The following is a 23,022-nucleotide window of genomic DNA, read 5'->3' as shown; positions in this document are numbered from 1 at the left end:
CCAAAAAAACTAAGAAATTTATGAGGTAAAAACTCAAATATTCACATTATAAAGTGGAAAATTTGCAAGATAAAAACTCTCTGAAAATATATTTATACGTGGCTACTCCGTCATTCATACCTGGTTTTAAAAAAAAGAAAGAAAAAAAAGAGTGGTTACAGACTGTACGCACTTTGGCCACATGGGGGCAGCATACAATCAGGTATGTGCAAGTTTTGTCAAACAGATTCAATAATCTGCATGTGTATGGTTTGTTTATGGGTTTGCAATTTGTTATTCTGTTGATGGCGTTTTGTATTATTTGCTAGCATGAAGCTTTTCGACATGGTCAGGGCGCCACGTGTCAAACAAGTTTATCCTTCAAGAACACAACAATGGTGACAAAACGTTCAAAGTTTAATTAACAAAGTTTAATTAACAAAGTCAACAACATGTTGGTGCGCGCGTGCGTTCAGTGTGTGGAGAACTTGGGCAGCTGGTTCCCCAGGATGACGCGTCTGTCCACGCCCTCCTCGGAAATGGTGGCCATCCGGATGACGCCGCCGCTGGAGCCGTCGCGCTCCATGGCCAGCGACAACGCTGACGGTCAGAAAAAAACGCCGTTGAGCGTGATGTTGTCATTTGGGGATTTTGCCTGAGCACTGGCTCGTACCTGCGGTCGTCAGCTCCAAACATTGCTCTTTGTTGAGTCCCACCTTGTAGTTGGAGTCCATGAAGCCGTAAATGTAGGAGCTGCCGCTGCCGCCGACCGACACCGGCTGCCTCACCAGCATGCCGCCGATCGGAACGCAGTACACCTGAGACGCGCGTCACAATGACAAATTCTCATCAAATGACTTCAATTCGAACCAATTCCTGGTGAGTTTGGCTGATTGGGACGTTTTGAAAGGTTACCTGCCCGCCCTTCCGGCGGTCCCAGCCGGCCACGATGATGCCGGCGGTCAGATCCTCTCTGTAGCGGTAGCAGCTGGCTCGGAACAGATTGGCGGCCGTCTCCACCAACGGGGGCTCGTTCAGCTCGATGCTGGGACGACGGGACGGGACCAGAGCGGGAAAATAGTTTTCAGGTGGAAAAACGCTCGTTTGTTCAATTCACAGGAACAACAAATCATTAGCAACATCAATTTGGATTTATAACGACGGTGCATCGATCATAAAACGGCCGTGCAATTCATGCAAATTCAATTACAATTATTACACTCCACAATTACAAAATCAGCATAATCGTAAACAAAAATTAAAGATTATTAATACAAATTATGAGTCGTTTAAATGTATATATTTTTTTATATTTTAAAATGACTAATTTAATCAATCTTGTTTAGTCCAAAGGAAACTTTCATAATTATAGTGTTTCAAAGAAATGGATTTGTCTCTATTAATTTTTTTTACACGTTTAACATTTTCTTGTTTTGTACCAAAAAACAAATGATTGTCCTAATCGTCATTTCAATTATTACTGTGATTAATATTCTCTTCATAATCAAGCAGCCGTACATAAAACACAACTGGATACGTTTGAAAATGCAACGATTCAATTCAGTTCAATTAAAACAAAAGCCATTTTTCAATTCTCTCTGTCACCATCCTTGCGCTAGGCTAACCATCCTTGCGCTAAATCCTACATAGGCCGATTTTCCCACCTGTGAAACCCGAGCTGATAGGTGACCACGTCAGCAATGGCCTGAGTGTCGGCAGCTGATCCAGATCTGCAACACAAGCACACACACGTTAGGAAGAAGAAGGTGAGGATGGGCGGAGCCTTGAAGAAGAACAGGAAGTGGCCTTCACTGACCTGCAGCAGAAGATGCGATCGTGGATGGGCGTCAGTTTGTCCGTCACTCTGTTGGCAATGTACGCTCTGACAGACGACACAGATGATACAGTTGGCACTTTTCTATGCATACGCACGCACACTTGACCAAGAAACACAACAAGATGGTCACCCAGTGGTGGTACGGGAGTCGGCGCCGATGACCACACCGCCGTCGTACTCCACCGCCATGATGGTGGTCTGCCACACAAACAAGGGACAATATACTAATGGCACAAACACAAAAAAAGTATTTAAAAAAAGAAGAAGACATTATTATTCTGCTATATGACTACTACACGTACACACACACACATACATATATATATATATATATATATAACGCCAGTGTTTCCGCCGCTATTTCACGTTTCATCGTTTCCATTTCAAGTATTTTTCCCACAACAAAATGGTGAACATTTTGTGACTACTGTAGTCGTTACTTCTAAATGATTAGGCCACGAAATGTAGCCTGCGCGCCCCACTCATGTGGTACACGAAATCTAATTTGTTTCGTAATATTTGAAAAGGTTGAAGACGTGCAGAAGCCTGAAAAAAGGTTGACCGAATGAAGTTTGACATTCGCTCCATTGCGCTTGTAGCATCGTCAGCCTCGCTAGCTGCTCAACATTTGCTGTCTCATCCAGCCGCCGTCCAGTATTAAATTATCCTCCGCTGAAAATGGACGACGTTAGGATTCAGGTGGAACAATAATTATATATACTGACCCCGGTGCTGACTTCTTTGCCAGTCCAGTCTGGAATTTGTTGAGTTTGTGGGTAAAAATTTTGCTCGAAACGCCGCATAGCTGTTGATGCTGCCGCCATCTTGCTCCTACTCGCTTCCTTCCTCATGAAGAAAGCAACGGCTGCCTGTTAATACCGAAACATTTGTTATGCAATTGGCCAATTTTTTGTTTGTTAAGTACTTTTATTTTACCTACACAGTTTCATTAAATTCATTTTATATTCATGCGTCTATTTTGATACGATACAATGGTACATTTACTTGACTTTTGACACTTTTATTTCAGGCATATTGACGGACGTCTCTAGGGGGGGGACTTGCTGCTGTCCCGGGACTCTTATGCCCGAAAACGAATCTACTGTACAGCATAATAAGAAATATCCACGTTATATACATAATCTATTATCTACAAAGATAACATATTTCTTTAAATGCAAACAATGTGATCAGACGACGTTGTATTTCTGTGGGGCGGAAAAGTTCATGAAACTTGTACTGATTTTATTTGTCCAGAAGCGGTAGTAGCGAGCACAATAGCATCCACACCGCGCTGTATTTAGAAGAAGAAGAAGACCCGCCTGACTTCAAAATTTTGAATTCGCCTGATTTTGACTTTGAACAGTCTCAGGTGAGGGAAAAGGGATATTTTCTATTTGATGCGCTGCATGTTGTGTTGAACTTAATTCTCCTGAAATCTCACTGGCGCAACGTTATTAGTAATTAGGTAAACGATATACGTTTACATGCCAATGGAGTAGATTAATCTGATAGTAATCTGATTTAACGAACTTGTTTTCCTTACTACAGTTGTAAAGATGTTTTAACAATGACACGCTGGAATCTCCTAGGGTGATCAAACGTGTCCTCTTTTGGGACAGACCATTTTCTTCCGTCCTGTTCGGGCGTCCGTTAAAAAAATAAATAAAATAAAAACATGAAAATGTCCGGCTGGCATTGGATGACTAATAGGAGGTGAAGTAGACTGTGTAACTGCGACTGGTACCACTTGACTTGTGACAGGATGTCAGAGGCGGAGCTAAGCGCCAACCATGGAGCTGGTCTCGGAGGTGCCACGGCTTTGCCTGAGCGCACTCAGGTGCGTCTGAAACTGAAGCGTGTGGTAAACTGAAGCACGTCCTCACAAAATGTCTCCATCTTCTTTCATAGCTTTTCAACCGCGGGCCGGACGTGATCCAAGACCAGGACGTGTTCAGTCGCACCCAGGAAGTCAGCTTCAGCCGCCGAGGTGAGACTCCAACAGGGGTTCCTTGACCTACAAGTGCCCCCAATTAAAAAATAAATAAATCACGCACCCTAACTCGCAAGAGGAATTTTCTAAGGCTTCAGCATAAATAGCGGTATTTATTTTCAATGGAAGATGAGCACTTGCCATTTGGAACGCTGCCATGTTTCTTCAGTGGGCGTCTGCAGACCATGGACCATGGATCCCTGCAACTTGGACCTACGGCAGCAGCTGGTGGAGCGTAGTGACATCACTTCCTGTGCCGAATACCACGCGAAAGCACAACCTCTGCCGGACATCGGAGAACATGCCATCGTGTGGCTTGGTACGTTGCTCCCTCCTCGCTTGTCACAGGACAATCTGGACCAGTTTTTGGGATTGTGGTGATTGCAATGACGGCGATCAAACAATTGTGACGACATTGTTGACGGTTGTGAGTTTTTGTCTGCAGGCGGCAAGTGCTACTCTACGTGGTCCCGCTTCTTTGAGAAGAGCGGCGTGTTGGCCTACGAAGGTTTACAAGGAAACATCCCGGTCATCATCAAGGTGACGCCGTCAACTTCCCACAGTCTCCGTGGCAACCCTCGTGACTTCCTGTTTGACTTTCAGGTGGACCGCTGCCCTCTTGCGTGGGATTTTTACATGTTCAGACGTCTGACCGGAAACTCACCCACCGCCGACCTGCCCGTGGTCCGATGTTTTCAGTTCCAGGATGGCTGCGTGACGGTCTACGTGGCCCCACCTGAGCACATGTTCTCAGTCCGTTGCTTCCACTGATCTGAATATGTGACTCTGATAGCCGATAGGCCAAGACTTTTGAAGTCGCGAGGCCGCCATATTGCTCCTCCCAAGAAACGTTTCTCAGCATACGATCCTATACATTTACAGTATGGAAATTGGAGAACATTTGAGACAGTATACTTAAATTTTTAAGTATACTGTAACATAAACAAGAGGACTTCAGACATTTTACAACTTTTTAGATAGGAGGAGCAAGATGGCCGCCCAGCGGCTTCAACGGCTTGCACGGGCGTGTACGGGCTATCGGCTATCCAGTCATATATTCAGATCAGTGGTTTCTTCCCGTTGGCACGTATCTGTCATGTAACCGTCAAGTGACCGTGGCTGTGTCATGTGACCTTCAGAAGCTGCCTGATTGTGTGCTGAGCGAGGATTCGGCGGTGGAGGTGGCGCGTTCCTTACTGAATTTGACGTCGGCATTGCAAGCTTGCGACGTGGCGCATGCGGCGCTGCGGCCGGACGTGCTCGTCTCTTGCCACAGGTAAGCCGATTTTGTGGGCGGAGGTGGGTTTGGTCGGCGCTCCCATCAAGTGGATGCTTTGACGTTAGTGTGAGAGTGTCGGGGGATTCCAATTGGCTGTTTCCCGTGGACTGGCATACGGCTGTGGATGTGCGGGAGGATGTCGTGTCGCTCAAGAATCTACATGTAGCCGGTGACATCATGCAGCTCGTCGGCATCGGCCTCTTGGACGACGACGCTCCTCCGCAACTGGTATGTCACCGCCAAGCCCGCCGTCAGACATCCAATTGGCTCATCCTGACGCTTCGTTCTTCTTCTCGTTAATCAGCTGGACCTGTTGGGCGTGGCCCAAACGCTCAATCTCCTGCTGGCCAAAAGAAAAATGGTGCCTGTTCGAGATGCTGGAGGCTGGACGGCAGAAGGCTTCCAGCAAGTCAAACCTGGGTAACTCTTCTGCTTGAGATGCGAGTGACCCGACTTGACTTAATGATGTGATGTGCCTGCAGGGCTTTGATGGGCAACTTGTGGGGTGACGTGTTGCGCTCGCTGCTCAACGCCGACGCCAGCTCGTGGATGGCGGTGACGTCGGAGCAGTTGGAGTCGTTGGCCGCATTCCACAGATAATTTTGTGTTCATTTTTCTTTCTTTTAATAACTGTACACTTTGTTCAATAAAAGGTTTCCTTATACAATCTTTCGATTCCGACTCTTAACTGTTGGATTGCGCGGACTGTTTCACGCAATAATCATATTTTATACTCACTCTCAAGCACATTCATATCTATATTATATGCGCAGGGTCTTGTGACTGGCTTTGATGGCTATACGCTCTAAAAAAACGTTGGACTGACAACTTCTTGAGTTACTCAATTACAGTGAAAAGTTGGGTCAAATAAATAACCCACAAAACAACCTTAAAATCCGGGTTATTTTGTGGGTTATTCATTTAAATCAGTGGTGAGCAAACTCTGCATAAGCCTGATAACCACCCTGTTGATTGGAATCAGCTGCGTTGGCGCAGGGAAACATCCAAAACCTGCAGGACTCTGGCCCTTGGGGACCGAGTTTGGACACCACTGATTTAAATGGACCCAACTTTTTGGGTTAGTTGAATAATTAAGAAATACCCCCCCCCCCCCCCGCTAACAGACAGCAAAGGTTTCAAATTATAATATGAGTGAATACCAATTGGATTGGAAAATTTAATAAAATAAAACAACGCGTATTTTGTAGCGAGAACCGGAAGTAGTACGAAGAGTGAGCAGCAGCCCGTGGAAAACACTTGCGAAAACCCCGTACGTCGTGGAGGCCTGCGGCGGCGCCATTTTTTTTCGTCCGAAGTGAAGAAAGAAGCTGGTCGTCGGCATCAAGCAAACTTCTTCACAATTTCTTTCGCCTTTTCCTCAAGCGCGCTCCTTCCGGCGGATCCGCATCGTGTCGAACGCCTGTGGTTGGTTCTCTCTTCTGCTTCGACTCTGGCTGTTGAAGCCGCTTTGATGCACAGCGACATGGGATACGTGCTAGCATGTGTCGTGCGTTGCTAGCCGGCATTTTGTAGACGAAGCAGGCCCGCCCGGCCGCCATCTGATTATTAAACGCTCAAATCGCGTGGGCCATAAATACTTAGGTATCGGTGAGCATTAGGAATGTGTTTGAATTCATAGGCCGACCGCTCTGAAGCCTTTGTGACAACCTTAAAGCGATCTGTAGCTAAGAAGCATGTTTGCTAGCAGAGGCGTGGTGGATGTCCAATCGGCATGTGTGGGAAAACTTCAAAAACGAGTTGATTGACTTGAAACCAGCATTATGGAATGGAATGCATCTTTTATAGACGATTTCGGTGTTGGAGGGAAAAAATGCCAACAGGAGGAGTCTGGGGACGATGTCGAGCATGACCTGCGTTACTTTGAGAATTCAACAGCAGAAGAGTAGACTACTTAACGTCAGTTCATGCGTTGAAAGTGTAAACAAGGTTGTGCCTGTATTTGCGAAGTTATATTCTTGTGCGCGTCTGTGAATTAAAATATGGAGATTGATTACAAACGCTCCATGGGTTCGCAAATTTAGAATAAACCTAGTTGGCACTTTAGATGTAAGTCTTGATTCAAGTGTTTTTTTTTTCTTTTTCTGTCGCCCTTCTGGTTCAACCGTGTAGTTGGTTGAGGATTGATTCACCGGCGCCAGCCAGCATACTTCATTTTTTGTCGACTATCTGCTAAGTTGCTGTAATATTGCAGATATCCGGGACATGGCCTCTGATCACGTCAACGGGAACGGAACAGAGGAACCGATGGAGACGGCGGCGGCAACAGCAACAGCCTCGCGCTCAGAACATTTCCAGGCCTTGTTGGAAGCTGACTTGCCTCAGAAAGTGGCCGAGAAGCTCGATGAGCTCTACATTGCAGGTGACCACGCACACGTGCGCGCATGCACACGCACACACAGTGCGCTTGCTGACGATTAAGATACAATGAAATAATATGTGAAAAGTATGGCAGCCACTAGTCACATTGCTGCAGTAAGAGAAGCTTAAGAAATCTCATCAAAACAATTACTTTTACGATTGGTGTAACGTGCTCCCGCCATGTGGGTTGGACGTGGTCATTATTGCGCTGTCCTCCCCCAGGTCTGGTCGCACACAGCGACCTGGACGAAAGAGCCATCGAGGCTCTCAAGGAGTTCAATGAGGAAGGAGCCCTGCAGGTTCTGCTCCAGTTTAAAGAGAGCGACCTGTCCCACGTTCAGGTAGGCCTTTGAAGCAGGACCAATTTGGACCTCGCCGCCCCGTTTACATGTTTTTGTGTCCAGAACAAAAGTGCCTACCTGTGCGGAGTGATGAAGACGTACAGGCAGCGCGAGAAACAAGGGGCCAAGGTCGCCGATGCTACCAAAGGACCCGATGAGGCCAAAATCAAAGAACTCTTGGACAGAACCTTATACACTCTCGATGTGACAACGGGCCAGCGCAAGTATGGCGGACCTCCGCCCGAGTCTGTGTACACGGGGGTTCAACCCACCGTGGGAACAGAGGTACACCACGCACTCCATTTATGGCGGTCTTGAAACAGGAAGTTGGCCGTCTTCAATGTTGGCTGCGTGTCTTGTAGATATTTGTGGGCAAGATCCCCCGAGACCTATTTGAAGATGAGCTGGTTCCTCGCTTTGAGAAGGCGGGGCCCATCTGGGACCTTCGGCTCATGATGGACCCTCTGAGCGGCCTGAACCGAGGCTACGCTTTTGTGACATTCTGCACCAAGGAGGCCGCACAGGAGGCTGTCAAGCTGGTAAGTGAACGGCGTGTTGTAGTGACACTTTGGGGTTATTCCGATGCACCTGTAATGGTGGAAGGCGTGTGATTGCTTAGTTGCCGAATGACTCACTTGATCTTTCCAACCTCTTCCGCAGTGCAACAATTGCGAGATCCGCCCCGGCAAGCACATCGGCGTGTGCATCTCGGTGGCCAACAACCGCCTGTTTGTGGGCTCCATCCCCAAAAGCAAAACCAAGGAGCAGATCGAGGAAGAGTTCTCCAAGGTCACAGGTCAGTCGTCACTCGCGCTCCCGGTCTACGTCTCGTTGTGCGACCAATCACGCGTCCGTCTCGTCTGCCGTTCATCCAGAGGGCCTCAGCGACGTCATCCTGTACCATCAGGCCGACGACAAGAAGAAGAATCGAGGTTTCTGCTTCTTGGAGTACGAAGACCACAAAACGGCCGCTCAGGCCAGGCGCCGCCTGATGAGCGGAAAGGTGAAGGTTTGGAACAACGTGGTGACGGTGGAGTGGGCCGACCCCATCGAGGACCCGGACCCCGAAGTCATGGCTAAGGTAGCGGCCCGAACACTCCAATCTGCTCTTTGACACCGATGGAATGTTGCGGTCTGACGGCGGCCATTCCTTTGCAGGTGAAAGTGTTGTTTGTGCGCAATCTGGCTAACAGCGTCACCGAGGAGATCCTGGAGACGAGCTTCAGTCAATTTGGAAAAGTAGATCGAGTGAAAAAGCTCAAAGACTACGCTTTTGTTCACTTTGAAGAGCGCGACGGCGCCGTCAAGGTACGGGTGCCGCCAGCGTCCAAAAACACGATGCACGCTTTGTACAGACGTGTGCTGCTTTCAGGCGCTGGCTGAGATGAACGGCAAGGAGCTGGAAGGAGAGCCCGTCGAAATCGTCTTTGCCAAGCCGCCGGATCAGAAGAGGAAGGAACGCAAAGTTCAGCGGCAAGCGGCCAAGATGCAAATGTAAGCAAGCGAGTCTTCCGTACAGAAGCCGTCGCTCGCGATTCATGAATCGGCCCCAGCTTTTGAGCCGTGCGGGTGCTAACACAAGTCCTGAATCTCCAAATGTTTCTGGCTGTTTTGGGCACTAGAGACACAGACGGGAACTCGGGTCCAATTGCGGCTGATATAAAAAAACAAAACAGACATGTAGTGCTGTCACTGCCAAATATTTTTTAGAATCGATGTTACACCGATTTGATCATTGCTTTCCAAAGGTATGGTTCCATCTACTTGTTTTTGATGACCCTTTTCTGTCCTCAGGTATGACGACTATTATTATTACTCCCCCCCGCAACACATGCCGCCTCCCGGCAGAGGAAGGGGCCGAGGCGGCAGACGTGGTGTCGGCAGCTACATGTACACACCCGACTACTACGGCTACGAGGACTACTACGACTACTATGGCTACGATTACAACAACTACCGCGGCGGCGGTTACGATGACCCCTACTACGGCTACGACGAGTTCCAGGCCCCCGCCCGGGGCCGCGGCGGCAGCAGCAGGGGCGCCAGGGGCGGCGCCTCCCCGGGACGAGGGCGCGGCGGCGAAGCTGGCCCTCCCCGAGGCCGAGCCGGCTTCTCTCAACGCGGCGGGTTGGGACCCGGACCTGTCCGCGGATGCCGCGGCGCCAGAGGCTCCGTGCAGCCGCGAGGGCGAGGAGGGGTACGTGGTGCGCGGGGCGTCCGCGGTGCAAATGTAGGAGGAGCGAAGCGCAAAGCCGACGGGTACAACCAACCCGATTCCAAGCGGCGCCAGACCAATAATCACAACTGGGGCTCCCAGCCCATCGCTCAGCAACCGCTCCAGGGTGGCGACCACTCTAACTATTCCGGCTACAAATCTGACAACCAGGAATTTTATCAGGATTCTTTCGGGCAGCAGTGGAAGTAGACCGCCACTAGGCTTTTTCTTTGGCTTTCTTCTCATCCTTAGAGACGTGTCCCCATTGGCTCCAAATTGGTGACATCTGGCAAGAGATCTTTTTGTACATATTTTAATATTCCTCAGTAGTCACACTCGGTGTTTTTTTTCCTTCCTTTTATAAATGCTTCGTTTTAGCTGGTCATTTAGCTTCTAGCGTTTGTCTGTTTTTACACCCTCTGCTTGCCATGTTATACTGAAAATGAAATACAATTTGTACTGTCACAAAGTAATGCGTGTCTTGTTATTGGAGAAAAAGAAGAAAAAAAAAAAGGTCCGCCGTTGCGGTCCAAACTTTTGGCTTGTATTCTCTGCTGTTTGTCTGCTTTAATAAACGTGCACACACACGTGCACAAAACCAACCGTTGTGTTGCCAATTCCTCCAATTGAACCAAATTCTCTGTTCAAATTGCCCGCCGTCCGTCCGTCAAAGGTTTGCCAGTGGTGTCACCTCGCATGCAGTCCAACCAAATCACCCTCAGGTGCTCATCGTCATGTCTCGTCCAATCCGATGCAGCGGCCGCCGCTCCGATGCGGACTTAAATGTTGCATGTGTGTTTGCATGCGTGACGTGTTGTCCGCTTGAGCCGAGCTGCTGTTGTGAGACGCCGTGCCCTTTCCTTGTCTAATTGCGTCCTTTTGTCACGACTAGCAGGGGGAAGGCGTCTGGGCCGACGACGATGCGTCGCCGTGATGACCGTGCCGCTGCGGGACGCCGTGGTAAGGTCACATGACTCACTGCTCCAATGCCGAGACTACTTGATTGGTCCTTCCCGTGACATGTGACTGACGTCCGTGGAGGACGAAGCTACCTCACGCTCTCCAGCTTGTTTGTTCTTCCGGACCACGTACGCTCCATCGCAGCTTTGCCGGCTGAAGAAGCGCTGGCGAATGTGACGAGCGGAGGTTGACGTGCTGTTTGCAAGGTCCGCGACCGGTCGCTCTCAGGACGCCACGTTCCCTTCACGTTCGACGAGGTGTCGCTTCAACGTTTGTTTTAATCGACTGGTCGCCGTCCATCTTCTCTAGCCATCAGTCGGCTGTCGATCACCAGCATATATATGCATTTGAGGGCGTGGTGGGAAATTTTGATTTAAAATTGCCAAATGGTCACACATGACATTTCAGGGGGGGGGGGGGGGGGTCTGGATTGAGCAGCTTGCTTTTGATTCCTTTGTAAAGGCTGTCTTTTTTCTTTCTTTTTTTGTCAAAGAAAACATCTCTTTGCAAATTTGTACTGTACAATAACTTCTACCTATTTTTTCTAATAAATATGTGGCGGAAAACCAACAAACTCCTTATTTTTCTTTTTCATGGCAGCAAAAACTGCGTTACAAGTGAAGATTTTGCAAATATATGAGTGAAACTTGTGTCCTTGAGTACCTTATTGAACTTGTCACGATGAGAGGAAGTGACGTAATGAAATGTTGGTTGCCATGTCTGGACATGTAAGTCTTCCTTTCTCTTGATCCTGTATGGAAATATTGGAAGGCAAAGAGTTAAACAACGGCAAATTGTTATCATTTATATTTGACAACACAACGTTAGCTGAATCTCGCGTATGGTGGGTGATAATCTGAAGCAACCGGTTGATATGATTGGACTCGATTTGGCAACCCAACGGGAAGCAAGAAAACATTCCGTCTGTCAAAGAAGTCTCTTAAGGACGAACTTGGAAAATGTTTCAACGTTTAGGAGGCTCTAATGAAGAAAATGCTTTTTGTTTTTTTGTGACGAAACACGACGCTTCTTAAGTCGCTGTAAGTGTGCTTAGCCTTAGCGAACTCCCTTTTTAACTTTTGTGTTTTACTGACGTTGTTTTCCAAAATATTTCCTGCTCGTACTAATTGTCGTTTTCACTCGTGAGCTCGTACTTTATGTGTGATGTTGTTTTAGGGGCGAGGATGGCTGTTTTGTCGGCTTTTTTGCGAGCTCTGCGGCTGGACGCGTTCTTCGCTTCGGCTCGTCAGTATCCGCTCGCCTGCTGCCTCCTCGCCGCCATGTTGGCCGCCACAATCCTGCTCCACAGGTCAGCGTGCTTACGTCACAGCATACTTACGGACGTTAAATAAATATAGTTGTCACAATGGGTCCAGCAATACATGGAGCGATCAATCAAGTATTTGGTGTTATTCATTTTCAAGTTTAATGCGTTCACTTCAACATAATGTTAACTTGAGATGCAAAACATCCGGGTATTTCTGACATTTCCGCAATGCTAATACCTGTACTTCCTTTACACTGCGACAACTAACAGCGTATTGTTTTGCCCGTGACTAGCATACAAACAAACCAGGCAGATTGGTATAGTAGTCAACGACATTTTATCACATTTTGAAATAAAAATTAATCCTAACAAATCAAATGACAACTATTCACAGTCCAATGCTTTTCAATGAGTGGAGAACTTCCTTTCACCGAGGAAGACTGCCATTTTGACTTGTGACGTAAGATCGGTACTGATTTTACTTGGGGTCACCATAGTATCTAATATCTATGGCTATATTCCGTTAGCTAACGGCTGCAAGGACATTCCGTCAATTAGCTGTACTGTAAAATTTTAAAACTTGGCAATGCAGTGTGAGCGACTACAGTTTTGTAACAAGTTGTTCCCATGCTGCTTGCAGGTACCTCCACATCCTGATTGGCTTGTGGTCCTTCCTGGTGGGTGTGGTCACTTTCTATTGGGCTCTGGAACCCGACTCGCTGCTCCCAAATGTCTTGTTTGCTAGCATCGTGCCACGCAAGGTGAGGCGCGTCGACATTGCCGAAGATGATGCTCATAATAACGATGACGTGTTTGTATGACAGCGTCAGGCACCCGAGTTGTTCCCTTCAGGTCGCAGCTGTGCCGTGTGTGGGAAGGTGAAATGCAAGCGGCATCGGTATGTTTGTGTGACAACACCAGCGCCACCTAGTGGGCATCTATCACATCTCCACTTCATCGTAACGCTCGACAAGTCGCACTGCGTTTTCTGCCCAGTGAACTTGTGCTTTATCGCACTTCAGTGTAGCTTCACGTTGTTGTGTAATCGTTGTGACGTTCAGCCCGACGTTGCTGTTGGAGAACTACCAGCCGTGGTTGGGCCTCAAGATTCACTCCAAGGTGGACGCTTCCATTGCAGAGGTGAAAACTTGCTGGCAAATTTCACCTTCGTCATCACCGTATTCATCTTCACCGTTTCTTCTGTTTGTGGTGGGAAGATGTTCGAGCTGGTTCTGGAGAACTTTGTTTATCCGTGGTACCGGTGAGTCCCTCGGCGTTCCTTCTTCTTCTAACAAACGCGACGCGTTGACCTCCTTTGTGGACCGCAGGGACATCACGGATGACGAGGCGTGCGTGGACGAGCTCCGTTTGAGCTTCCGCTTCTTGGCGTCCGTGTTGGTCCGCCGAGCTCAGAAGGTGGCGCCGCGCTCACGTCGGCTTGCCGCTCGTCGAGATGGCGCGTGCACCGCGGTATTGAAGGTAGCTTGTGTCTTCAGGTGGACCTTCCCGCCGTCTTCGCTGACCGCGTGATGAAGGCGGCCGTCAAGCACGTGGAGGTTCTCGCTAAAGCCAGCGCTCGAGGTGAGATGGCGTCGGCGTGCCCAAATGTTGCCGCGTTTCATCTTGACTCTTTTCAGTCCGTCAAGGCCAGACGCTGCAGCAGGCGGCTCTGGAGGAGTACGGCGGCGACCTCCACGTGGCCGTGTGCAGCCGGCAGGAGGAGCTGCTTTACCTCAGGAAGCTGACCGAGATGCTCTTCCCCTACTTGATGCCGCCAAAAGCGAGCGAGTGCAGGTACGCCGCAGCGCTCGGCCCAGCGTCGTCTTCCTCCACACCCGCTCTGCTCAAGTGCCTGTCGGGTGGTGTGGGCGTGTCCCGCGTGCGTGCAGGTCGCTGGCGCTGCTGCTGCGGGAGGTCATGTCGGGTTCCGTCATGCTGCCAACCATGGACTTCGTGGCCGACCCGGTGAGTCGGGCTCAAGCCGCAGCTGCCGTCAGCTTGTCTCTCTTTTGACGCCGACCTGCTTTTCATCCATTTTTCAAGGACACGGTCAACTTGATGGTGCTCAAATTTGTCGACGACACTCCAGTAAGTACAAATAAACCATGAAAAACCAGTGAACTCGGGCTGTACTTTAACCTTGAAGTTCTGTACAGCCCACTTTTGGGCTGTTATTATTATTCCAAAATAGAAGCTGCCACTCGGTTTTAGGTGTTCATCACTTAACCAGTAGAGGGCAGTCGTGCACTAATTGTTCCCAGAAGAAGACAAGAACAGGAAGTTATTGAGCTCATTATAGCTAAGACAAGCATCTTCACTTGTTTTCCCATGGATTATTGTTGAAGCACCATCTGGAAATCGATGGCGTAATAGATTTGACAAAAAGATTATTAAGATAGAACACAGCGACGGCATGATTGGCAGCTAGTTTTTTTCGATATGCAAATCCTCCACGTCGTTACCAATTGTCAACTGTGGGCTTTTGAACCCCTTTGAGACTAAATGAATAAACATGACTTGTCAGCTCCAATGGAGGTGCCCTTGAGCAAGGCTTAGCTCACCCTATTGCCGAGAGATGTTGGTGGCCATTCACAGGACTCGACGGTGTTTGTTTGCAGCCCGAAGCCGCCTCTGACCCGCCGTCTGCCGTCGTACCTTTCCTGCACAAATACGCAGACTGCAGCAGCGACAAGCCCTCAGTCAGTACTTGTAACCGCTCCACAGCGTTGGGCTCGTAGGTCTACGTTACCCACAATGCAACGGTGTGTCTTCCGAGCAGGTTCTCAAGTTGGAGTTGAGGGTGATCCGAGAGCAGCAGGACCTTCTGTTCCGCTTCATGAACTTCCTCAAGCAGGAGGGCGCCGTGCACGTCCTTCAGTTCTGCCTGGCCGTGGGTGAGTTTGAGGGCGCGCGCCGACGGCGTTGAGCCGCCAACGTGACGCTGGCGTTCCTCCAGAGGAGCTCAACGACAAGATCTTGAGTCCGGAGCTGTGCGACGCGGAGCTGCGCCGCCTGCACGGCGAGGTGGTGCACATCTACCAGACGTACTGCGTGGACGACAGCATGGACAAGATCAACTTGGACCGCGCCACGGTGGACGACATCAGGAACGGTAAAGCCGGCCCAATAACGCAACCGTTGATTGTTTTGTCACGTGACGAGACCTCCCGTCATCAGTGGCCGCCGGTCCGTACGCCGCCGTGGTCAAGCTGCAGACCATGCGCTGCCTCTTTGAGGCGTACGAGCACGTCCTGTCGCTCCTGGAGGACGTCTTCACGCCAATGTTCTGCCACAGCGACGAGGTAAGGCGGCATCCTCGCACCCTGCGTCCTGACTGGAAGGTGACCGACTGTGTGTGCGCTCAGTACTTCAGACACCTGCTGAAAGGAGCCGAGTCGCCAGCAAGGAGCTCACGAGTTAGCAGGTTTGTCACCACATCTCAAACCCAACTAGTGCCGTCAAACCCATCCTCCTTTTGACCGTGTACCGCCGGTCCATTTTTGTCGACTGATCCGACTTTCCCCCCTAAACTCAACCATTGAATCACAACTCAACCCCGGCTGATAACGTGTCCAGGAACACCTCCAAGCGCGGCGAGTCATTTGGGATCGGCAGGATTGGCAGTAAAATCAAAGGCGTGTTCAGGAGCACCACCATGGAGGGCGCCATCTTGCCACCCAGCGCCATGACGGACACTGACGACGACGCGGTGAGCAATCTCGTTGTCGGTGGTTCGAAAGCACAAGTCGTATCCACCAACAATTTATACAAATGAATGGAAGGAAATAAAGTTTTTTTTAAATGCAATCAAGCCAAACGACACAATCAGTCAAATTTGTGTTGTTTGCATTTGAACTCGTCTGACACGCGACCATTTTGCCGCGTTACTAAAACTCTGACGTAAAAGTGAACGTAACACGTCTGTGATTGTACATGAACAGAACATTATGAAATATAAAAGAACAGGTAACAAGAAACATTTAACTTTAACACTTGGAACTCCCAGAAGGCTTTGCGGCAGTTAGTTTTAATCAAGTGGGCGGAGCTTAGTTTGATTCATTCTGTAGAGTTTAACATCTGATAAATCAACAAAACACTTTTTAGATCAGTGTTTAAAAAATAATACAATTTGGGGGTCTTGGACTTGCGCACCAGCATTTTGATGGGAAAATATTTTTCAAATGTATTTTGTGTTGTTTGGCAACCATAGCCAGCAATCTTGGTGGGCGTGGCCTCCCTGTAGCGAGCTGGTCATGTGACCGAGCCACTGTCATCCAGGTGGAAGAGGCCACGGTGGTGCTGGAGGACGACTCTCCTGCCGCGCCCGTCTCGGCAGCCGGCAGCCTGAGGAAGCTGTCGGCCTGGACCATCGCCATCCCCAACGTGGACTTCTACGAGGACGACGCCAAGCGGGAGAAGATTCCCGTTTTCTGCATCGACGTGCAGCGCAACGACAGGAAGGACGGTAAGCGGGTCCCGTGGAGACGTTCCATTTTCCATTCTGCTTTATCGGATCCGATTTCAGCTTCATTGCCATTAAGGGACTGAAGTAAGACGTGATGAATCACTTGATCAAACAAGCGACCATTAAATCCCAAAAAATCTAACCATTTTTCAAATTGCTATCCTGCGCAGTTGGTCACGACCCCGAACGTTGGTCCGTGTACAGAAGATATTTGGAGTTCTACGTTTTGGAGTCCAAGCTCACAGAGTTTCACGGTAATGCCTGCTTGCGGCCTGCGCTTGCGTTCAGCTTGGTTTGCCGGCAAATCTCTTGACGATGGCGCGTGCGCAGGCGCTTTTGCTGACACGCAGCTGCCCCCCAAACGCATCCTGGGACCCAAGAACCATGAATTCCTCACCTCCAAGAGGGAAGACTTTGAGGACTACTTACAGGTGAGACCCCGCAGGTGCAAGCGCGTGATTAACAACATAACGTGGTTTGCGCGTGCGCAGAAACTCCTGCGCTATTCGGAGCTGAGCAACAGTCAGCTGCTGGCCGACTTCCTGTCCCCTCACAGCGCGGGGTCTCAGTTTGAGGACAGGATGCTTCCGGACGTCAACTTGGGTACTTCCAGCAGGGAATCAATCCCCGGGCCACTATTGATTGCATTGATTTCATCCCAATCTTTATCCGCCTGCAGGCAAGATTTTCAAGTCCGTTCCAGGGAAGTTGATGAAGGAGGTGAGTGTCGTCTTTCCAAAGATGCTGTTCCTCTTGTGGCCAAAAGGGGGCACTGCATGCATCCAAACAACATGCACGTGACTTGTTTTTCCAGAAAGGTCAGAACCTGGAGCCATTCATCCAGTCCTTCTTCAACTCTTGCGAGTCTCCCAAAGCCAAACCCAGTCGTCCCGAGCTGACCATCCTCAGCCCCAGCGCCAACGCCAACAAGCGGGTACCGACGGGTCGTGTGATTTGATGGCGCTTATCATGCCGGCGATGTGACATCATTGTGGCCATCTTTGCGTGCAGCTCCTCAACAAGATCTTCACAAATGAGCTCAACACGCCAGTGAAGGCGGAGAGGCCGGACGGCCGCCATTGCTTCGTGGAGGTCGGCGTGGACGGCATCTACGACTACCTGATGCACATCGGTAAGTTGCCGCGCTCTCGTCAAGCGGTGGCAAAAGCGTTTGCTCCAAAACGGTTGGGGCAAGAATGAACCGACCCAAAAAGTTGGATCAGATTAAATTCATGACTAACAAAGCAACCCCATTTTGGAGGGTTGTTTGGTTTGTCATAACTTTTTGCTTAATTGAATAACCCAATTCAGCTTGGCCAAAAACTTTTGGAGTTTTTTATAAGCCAAAAGGTTGAGTCAAATTACATGAATAACCTACAAAGCAACCCATTGTTGGGTTATTTTTGACCCAACTGTTTATACAATGGCTCAGCACAGCCCAAAATTAGCACCAAAAACAAAGCAATGCAACCCCCCCCCCCCCCCCCCCGTTTGACTTTAGGCCGTCTGGTGTTCCATATGCCGCGCTGGCTGGATCACTTCCTGTCGGCTGCCAGGATCTTCCTGAAGAGCACCTTTGAGGCCTACATGGAGCAGCACATGCGCGCCAAGATGGACGCCATCCTGCAAGAGCACCGTCTGGTCTCGCTCATAACGCAGCTACGAGGTCGCGCCACAAAACGCACCACAGACATTTTCGCCAAACAAATGACATCTTTCCAGATTGTACACAAATCGCAATATTTCGAACGGTCCGATTGAGCCCGTTGCCAATTTCAACATTTTGGAACGTCACCTTCAACCCTTCCTGAATGCAACTTGTTCCCACAGACGCCATCTTCTACGAAAGCGTGGAGGAGCGCAGCAGCCTGGCCAAGAAAGCGCGAGCCAAGCAGACTTTTGAGGCGATGGTCGGATATCTGCCTGGTAAGATTTTAACTTTTTTTTTTTTTTGGGAAAGACTTTTGAGTCACGTGACATCAGCAAAGATGGAGGCCTTTGATGGCGCTTTGTGTGACATCAGACGTGGTCGGGAAGTGCATCTGCGAGGAGGCCAAACGTGAGGGGGTCCGGCTCATCTTTGAGGGTCTTCAGCAGCCTCTCCTCAACAAGCAGGTCCAAAAATAAGTCCCAGCTGATGACTGATGTCTCGTTGAGCAGACCTTGATTTCTCTTTTGTGTGTTCAGATGTCGTACGTGCTGCTGGACATCGCCGCGCTGGAGCTTTTCCCTGAACTGCGCCAATAAGCCACGCTGCCGATGTACGCAAAACGTTTCCTCCGATGCACGGAAGGATTTAGCAAGCCGAGCACAAGCTCTGCCGTCAGTGGCCACTTTGAGCGCGTTTTGGGAACAATTTTGCTGAGAGTGAAGTGGACCAAATAGTTGCCAATCGTAGCTAATCGGCGGGTGAACAAGTTGGAACATGTTTTATTTAAAAGCCTCTTTGATATATTTATAGTTTGTTTGAAATATTGAGCAGATAGCATTCAGATTGTCTTCCGAAAATAAAACACATTTTGAATTGAAGTTGTCATTTGTGTATTGACTGAAAAAATGGCCGATTTTTAGGAATGGTCTGTAGCAGAAGATGACAGGTTTGACGACGCGGCTAGCATGGCCACTCGCCACACGGTGACGGCAAAGAGCGGAAATTCATGCCAAAGGGCAAACATTTGCTGTTGTAAGCGCCGCAGGCTCGCCATCTGCTCGGACTTCACCTCTTGCCGCCATGACAGCGGCGAGTCGCTCAGCAGTTCCTCCAGAATACTCAGCAAGCGCAGAGCGTTGTGGTACTCGTCCACGGGAACCTCGTCCACGCTGGCGTTCTCCTGGAGACCAAGGCCACAAAAACGGGTTTCAGTCGAAAGAATGCGTGAACCAAGCGTGATTGAAAGGCAAGACAGTCAAAAATGAATTCAACTTTAATCTCTCAAGGCACCAAAGAAATGATCCAAACCCAAAAGTTGCATTTCTATTTCCCACCCTCGCTCCAATGGAGGATCTGTGAAAAGCTCATTTTACAAACAGATTTTGGAAAAGATGATGAATAAAAATGAAGAAATCCATTTTAGCCAGAAACATCCCAAGAGTCCTTTTTGTATGGCGTGTGTGCGCGTGTGCAATTACACGGATTACGCGGCACAGTTGATCAGCCAGCACGCTGACCTCGGACAGGATGTGACCCACCAGGAAGGACTTTGCCATGCGACTCCTCCCCAACGCCACCAAGCACTCTGCCAGCAGGTCAACCGTCTGGAAGAAGACGCGCATGGTTTGCATGGGTTGCGAGGGCGAAGGGGTCATATTCGCCCAGATTCTCATCAATTGAACTCACGGGCTGCCGCCGTCTGGCGTGTAGCAACATGGCGGTGAGCTCCCTCAGAGAGGCCTTGAGGCACGACGTCAGGCGGGCGGGGGGCATGCTCCGCAAGGAGAACATGTCCGTTGCGCGGCTGGACGCCTGGCAGGCCTTCAAGGCGAGTTGGCTCGTTCCCACGCCAAGCCAGCGGTGGCGGAATGTGGCCACCAGCCCGTCCAGGAGCTCACACAACGCGTCCTCAGAAATGTCGCCGTCTCGTCCCGGCCCGAGCGGCGGCGGGTCGGCTCGCTGGAGGGCGCACAGCGAGTGTAGGATGTGCTCGTGGGGAAGCCCCGCCCTCTGCTGAGCATCCCGTTGCTGATTGAAGGGTAGCGGCGGCGGGGGCGGAACAAGCTGAAAGAGTTCCGGAGTGTCCGAGTCGCTGCCTGGAGCGCACTCGCTCTCCGTGGTCACATTGTGACCTGACAAACAGACACGTGCTATGATGCTCCACTTAACTGGTGACTATTACGGCATCCCAGCTGTCGTCACCTGCGCTTGCTGTCGCCGTGGCGACGAGCAGGGCCTGTCGTAGCCCGAGCACTTCCCGCTGCAGCTCTTCCGCTTTGCTCCTCCACGTCTGGTCGCGCTCCTTCAGCCTCGCCGCCAAAGCCTCAACGTGCTGGCTGACGCTCGCGCCCTCCGGCCTGCTCCGGATCACCGACATCGCCACGGCCACGCTCACTTTGGCCAAAAAGCACTCTGATACGCACAACATTTCAACCGTCAATAGTTGTGGGGTTCGATCACAAAAATGACCCCCAAGCGCAAGCCCCCGCTGCTGCTCAGTAGATGCGGAGAACAAATTCTAGCCCACTTAGACAGCCGTGACAATCGGCAGTACTTTAAGTACCGGCCAAATGTTGAAGTCTGCATTAATGCCTCACTGAATGCCTCTAAAAATGGCCACTCAATGAGCCGCACTAACGTGAAGGCTGGATTTGAGTGACGGCAGAAGCGTTGTTTTCGCGCTTTTCATCCTACCACTATAACCCACGAATGATGACATACAACAGGCGCGCTAGTTTCAACCACAACTTTCTCAAAGGATCAAGTACACACGGTTCAAAACTCGGTCAGCGTTCTCCAAATGTGTACCCCCTGCAAAAACTTCAAATCCAAATATTGCACATGTTTATTATATATATTTTTTTCTCTGTTCCTGACAAATTGATCAACTTACACATTTTGGGGGGTTTCAGTTTACCGGCGGTCCGGGTCCCTTTGTGATAATGCTCGGACTCATATTTTATCCGCTCACATTTTCCATTCATTTTTAGTGCTAATTTCATTATTATTTTTGGCGAACTTTAAATGCCTCTAAATTTTTTGATTAGATTTATGCCCCTTAACAATATTTATTCTTTATGATGTATATTAATTTGTGGAGTTTGTTCATTATCAACTCTTAAGATTTTTTTATGCATGGCATTACATAAAAAAAAAAGACATAGCAATAACAGAAATGGTTTTGCTTCATTTGCTGTGTTCATATTATAAGTGCATGATTATTACTTTACATTTGTACATATTTACAGAAAGGAGACTTTAAATGATTCTATGTTGAAAATGTCAATGTAATATGCATTGTAGTTTTCAAATGATTGTTTTTGCTACACCTACTGTTTCACATAGTGACTAGAATGATTTGATTATCTAATTATGAATTAGAAATAATGAACATCATTATTTGTTGTCTGTTTCTGTGTTTAGCAAAAGCATTTGTCTTTAGAAAATAGGATGAAGAACGTTACGGACGTTTGAAACTTCATCATACAGTAAATTGATATCACTGGAATCATCTTGGCTTGACGAAGATGTCCAAATACCATAACGTTGCTTGTGAAGTAGTTGAACAAGGTGTAAATTTCAAGCAATTGTTTGAAATTACCTTCCAGACGTCTTTGGTGGCGCTCCATTCGACAAGCTAACGATGCTAATTGATGCTAGCTTTAGCCCACATTCATCGACGTCTACATTGAACGTTTACACAGAACGTTAAGCGTACGACACTCTTTGTTCAAGTGATGGACTGTAAATTAAAACAACTTACTTTCAATCGACGTGTCATAAATACAAAACAAATTTGAAATGTTTGAAAGCAACAGCTGAATGGGTGGAACACTAAATGGGTGTGACGTCACGTCGCTGAGTGACCGCCATGTCGACCGCTTTTTTTCCCCCCGGTGAAACTTTATTGAACACACAACGCGTGTCCTCGAGGGGCAGCCATCTTACGTTGCCAACTTTTGTTAATGAGAGCCAAATGAGCCATCTAAAGGAAAGGTAAATGTCAATACAGATCAATATCCCATGTCTTGAACGTGAATGGATTTGTGGCATACAACGTGGAATGGCTTCCTTCAAAGTTTCAAAAGCTGTCTCAGAAAAGATATATATATATATATATATATATATATTTTTTTTTTAAATGAATGGCTGAATTTGAGGCCCAGTACATCCCTGCCATGGATGCATGTGTTGGCTTTTTGCTGAACTTGAGAAAAGCACAAAACAACAGAAAATTCTCTTGCGGCCGACTGCCACCATGTTGCGCGTGAGGTCATCAGAGTGGCGAGGGAGTACGAATGTAGTGACGGTGTACAAACATGTGATGTTTGTGTGGTCCAGACGTCGCCACCCGCACATTACTCTTAGTCTTCAGCTTAAACGCGGAGAAAATTAACAGGATTATCAGCGTCGGCGCCTGGATTTGATCGCAGCGCGCGCACAAACACACAAACACACACACACACACCGAAATAGCCCAACACTGAAATTGAACTTTTCCGGTAGTATCTTGCTCCAAGCGCTTTGACGCCGTCTCCTCATTCCACCGACTGATGACACAGCGTCAGGAGAAAACTGGGGGTCAGTAACTTGCTCAAGGACACATCAACACGGGAATTGAACCGAGAACCTCTGGGTTGGGAGACGACCACTCTG

At 48.9% G+C, this 23,022-nt stretch overlaps 3 protein-coding genes across 19 annotated transcripts; 2 read left to right on the top strand and 1 right to left on the bottom strand.

Annotated features, from left to right (window-relative positions):
• Nucleotides 1–378: 378 nt before the first annotated feature.
• On the bottom strand, nt 379–22,248 carry psmb6 (proteasome 20S subunit beta 6). 13 transcript variants are annotated; one of them, XR_013289338.1, is made up of 10 exons: nt 22,130–22,248; nt 21,968–22,049; nt 20,569–20,778; nt 20,053–20,498; nt 19,847–19,970; nt 19,436–19,546; nt 11,647–11,734; nt 3,951–4,163; nt 2,757–3,833; nt 2,588–2,685 (listed from the first exon to the last, which is right to left on the bottom strand). XR_013289338.1 is itself a non-coding variant. In XM_077552002.1 (9 exons), the coding sequence occupies exons 3-9, from the start codon at nt 2,665–2,667 to the stop codon at nt 452–454; spliced, it is 729 nt and encodes a 242-aa protein (XP_077408128.1). In that variant the 5' UTR covers nt 2,668–2,685; nt 11,647–11,734; nt 12,138–12,247; the 3' UTR covers nt 379–451. The 13 variants fall into 13 exon arrangements, 9 of the variants coding, with proteins under 9 accessions (XP_077408128.1, XP_077408126.1, XP_077408127.1 ...); XM_077552002.1 differs by lacking the exons at nt 2,757–3,833; nt 3,951–4,163; nt 19,436–19,546; ... (3 more) ...; nt 21,968–22,049; nt 22,130–22,248 and adding exons at nt 379–579; nt 653–797; nt 895–1,024; ... (2 more) ...; nt 1,947–2,014; nt 12,138–12,247 and having other exon boundaries at nt 2,542–2,685; XM_077552000.1 differs by lacking the exons at nt 11,647–11,734; nt 19,436–19,546; nt 19,847–19,970; ... (2 more) ...; nt 21,968–22,049; nt 22,130–22,248 and adding exons at nt 379–579; nt 653–797; nt 895–1,024; ... (1 more) ...; nt 1,796–1,861; nt 1,947–2,014 and having other exon boundaries at nt 2,542–2,685; nt 3,703–3,833; nt 3,951–4,011.
• LOC144039067 (heterogeneous nuclear ribonucleoprotein Q-like) lies at nt 6,344–11,557 on the top strand. 4 transcript variants are annotated; one of them, XM_077551991.1, is made up of 11 exons: nt 6,344–6,513; nt 7,301–7,468; nt 7,690–7,808; nt 7,872–8,093; nt 8,171–8,347; nt 8,469–8,604; nt 8,684–8,889; nt 8,967–9,116; nt 9,181–9,302; nt 9,603–10,005; nt 10,919–11,557. In XM_077551991.1, the coding sequence occupies exons 2-11, from the start codon at nt 7,312–7,314 to the stop codon at nt 10,955–10,957; spliced, it is 1,731 nt and encodes a 576-aa protein (XP_077408117.1). In that variant the 5' UTR covers nt 6,344–6,513; nt 7,301–7,311; the 3' UTR covers nt 10,958–11,557. The 4 variants fall into 4 exon arrangements, with proteins under 4 accessions (XP_077408117.1, XP_077408116.1, XP_077408114.1 ...); XM_077551990.1 differs by having other exon boundaries at nt 10,916–11,557; XM_077551988.1 differs by lacking the exon at nt 10,919–11,557 and having other exon boundaries at nt 9,603–10,625.
• LOC144039064 (sorting nexin-14-like) lies at nt 11,713–19,244 on the top strand. 2 transcript variants are annotated; one of them, XM_077551983.1, is made up of 28 exons: nt 11,714–12,023; nt 12,160–12,292; nt 12,891–13,011; nt 13,075–13,148; nt 13,312–13,390; nt 13,468–13,511; nt 13,579–13,666; nt 13,747–13,831; nt 13,888–14,044; nt 14,140–14,215; nt 14,294–14,338; nt 14,869–14,949; nt 15,030–15,144; nt 15,207–15,362; nt 15,428–15,552; nt 15,616–15,674; nt 15,827–15,959; nt 16,529–16,715; nt 16,886–16,969; nt 17,046–17,146; nt 17,207–17,318; nt 17,395–17,435; nt 17,530–17,649; nt 17,727–17,847; nt 18,217–18,381; nt 18,546–18,641; nt 18,739–18,830; nt 18,903–19,244. In XM_077551983.1, the coding sequence occupies exons 2-28, from the start codon at nt 12,168–12,170 to the stop codon at nt 18,960–18,962; spliced, it is 2,742 nt and encodes a 913-aa protein (XP_077408109.1). In that variant the 5' UTR covers nt 11,714–12,023; nt 12,160–12,167; the 3' UTR covers nt 18,963–19,244. The 2 variants fall into 2 exon arrangements, with proteins under 2 accessions (XP_077408108.1, XP_077408109.1); XM_077551982.1 differs by having other exon boundaries at nt 11,713–12,023; nt 17,046–17,318.
• Nucleotides 22,249–23,022: the final 774 nt, after the last annotated feature.

Source organism: Vanacampus margaritifer, chromosome 19 (genome assembly GCF_051991255.1).
Source record: "Vanacampus margaritifer isolate UIUO_Vmar chromosome 19, RoL_Vmar_1.0, whole genome shotgun sequence".
Classification (NCBI taxonomy): domain Eukaryota; kingdom Metazoa; phylum Chordata; class Actinopteri; order Syngnathiformes; family Syngnathidae; genus Vanacampus; species Vanacampus margaritifer.
The sequence above is the reverse complement of the archived record's forward strand: the minus strand, read 5'-3'. Positions and strand labels throughout refer to the sequence as shown.

What these genes read in the sequence shown, in the direction of transcription:
- LOC144039067 (XM_077551988.1), top strand. Translation starts at nt 7,312, where the DNA reads ATGGCCTCTGATCACGTCAACGGGAACGGAACAGAGGAACCGATGGAG. An exon ending in GCGACCTGTCCCACGTTCAG is followed by an intron (nt 7,809 to 7,871) that starts GTAGGCCTTTGA and finishes TTTTGTGTCCAG; the next exon opens with AACAAAAGTGCCTACCTGTG. An exon ending in ACCCCGAAGTCATGGCTAAG is followed by an intron (nt 8,890 to 8,966) that starts GTAGCGGCCCGA and finishes ATTCCTTTGCAG; the next exon opens with GTGAAAGTGTTGTTTGTGCG.
- LOC144039064 (XM_077551982.1), top strand. Translation starts at nt 12,168, where the DNA reads ATGGCTGTTTTGTCGGCTTTTTTGCGAGCTCTGCGGCTGGACGCGTTC. An exon ending in CGCTAAAGCCAGCGCTCGAG is followed by an intron (nt 13,832 to 13,887) that starts GTGAGATGGCGT and finishes GACTCTTTTCAG; the next exon opens with TCCGTCAAGGCCAGACGCTG. An exon ending in GCGCCAACGCCAACAAGCGG is followed by an intron (nt 17,650 to 17,726) that starts GTACCGACGGGT and finishes CTTTGCGTGCAG; the next exon opens with CTCCTCAACAAGATCTTCAC.
- psmb6 (XM_077551993.1), bottom strand. Translation starts at nt 21,995, where the DNA reads ATGGAGCGCCACCAAAGACGTCTGGAAG. An exon ending in CCACCAAAGACGTCTGGAAG is followed by an intron (nt 20,779 to 21,967) that starts GTAATTTCAAAC and finishes TGTGCGTATCAG; the next exon opens with AGTGCTTTTTGGCCAAAGTG. An exon ending in TCAACTGTGCCGCGTAATCC is followed by an intron (nt 19,547 to 19,846) that starts GTGTAATTGCAC and finishes CTTGGTCTCCAG; the next exon opens with GAGAACGCCAGCGTGGACGA.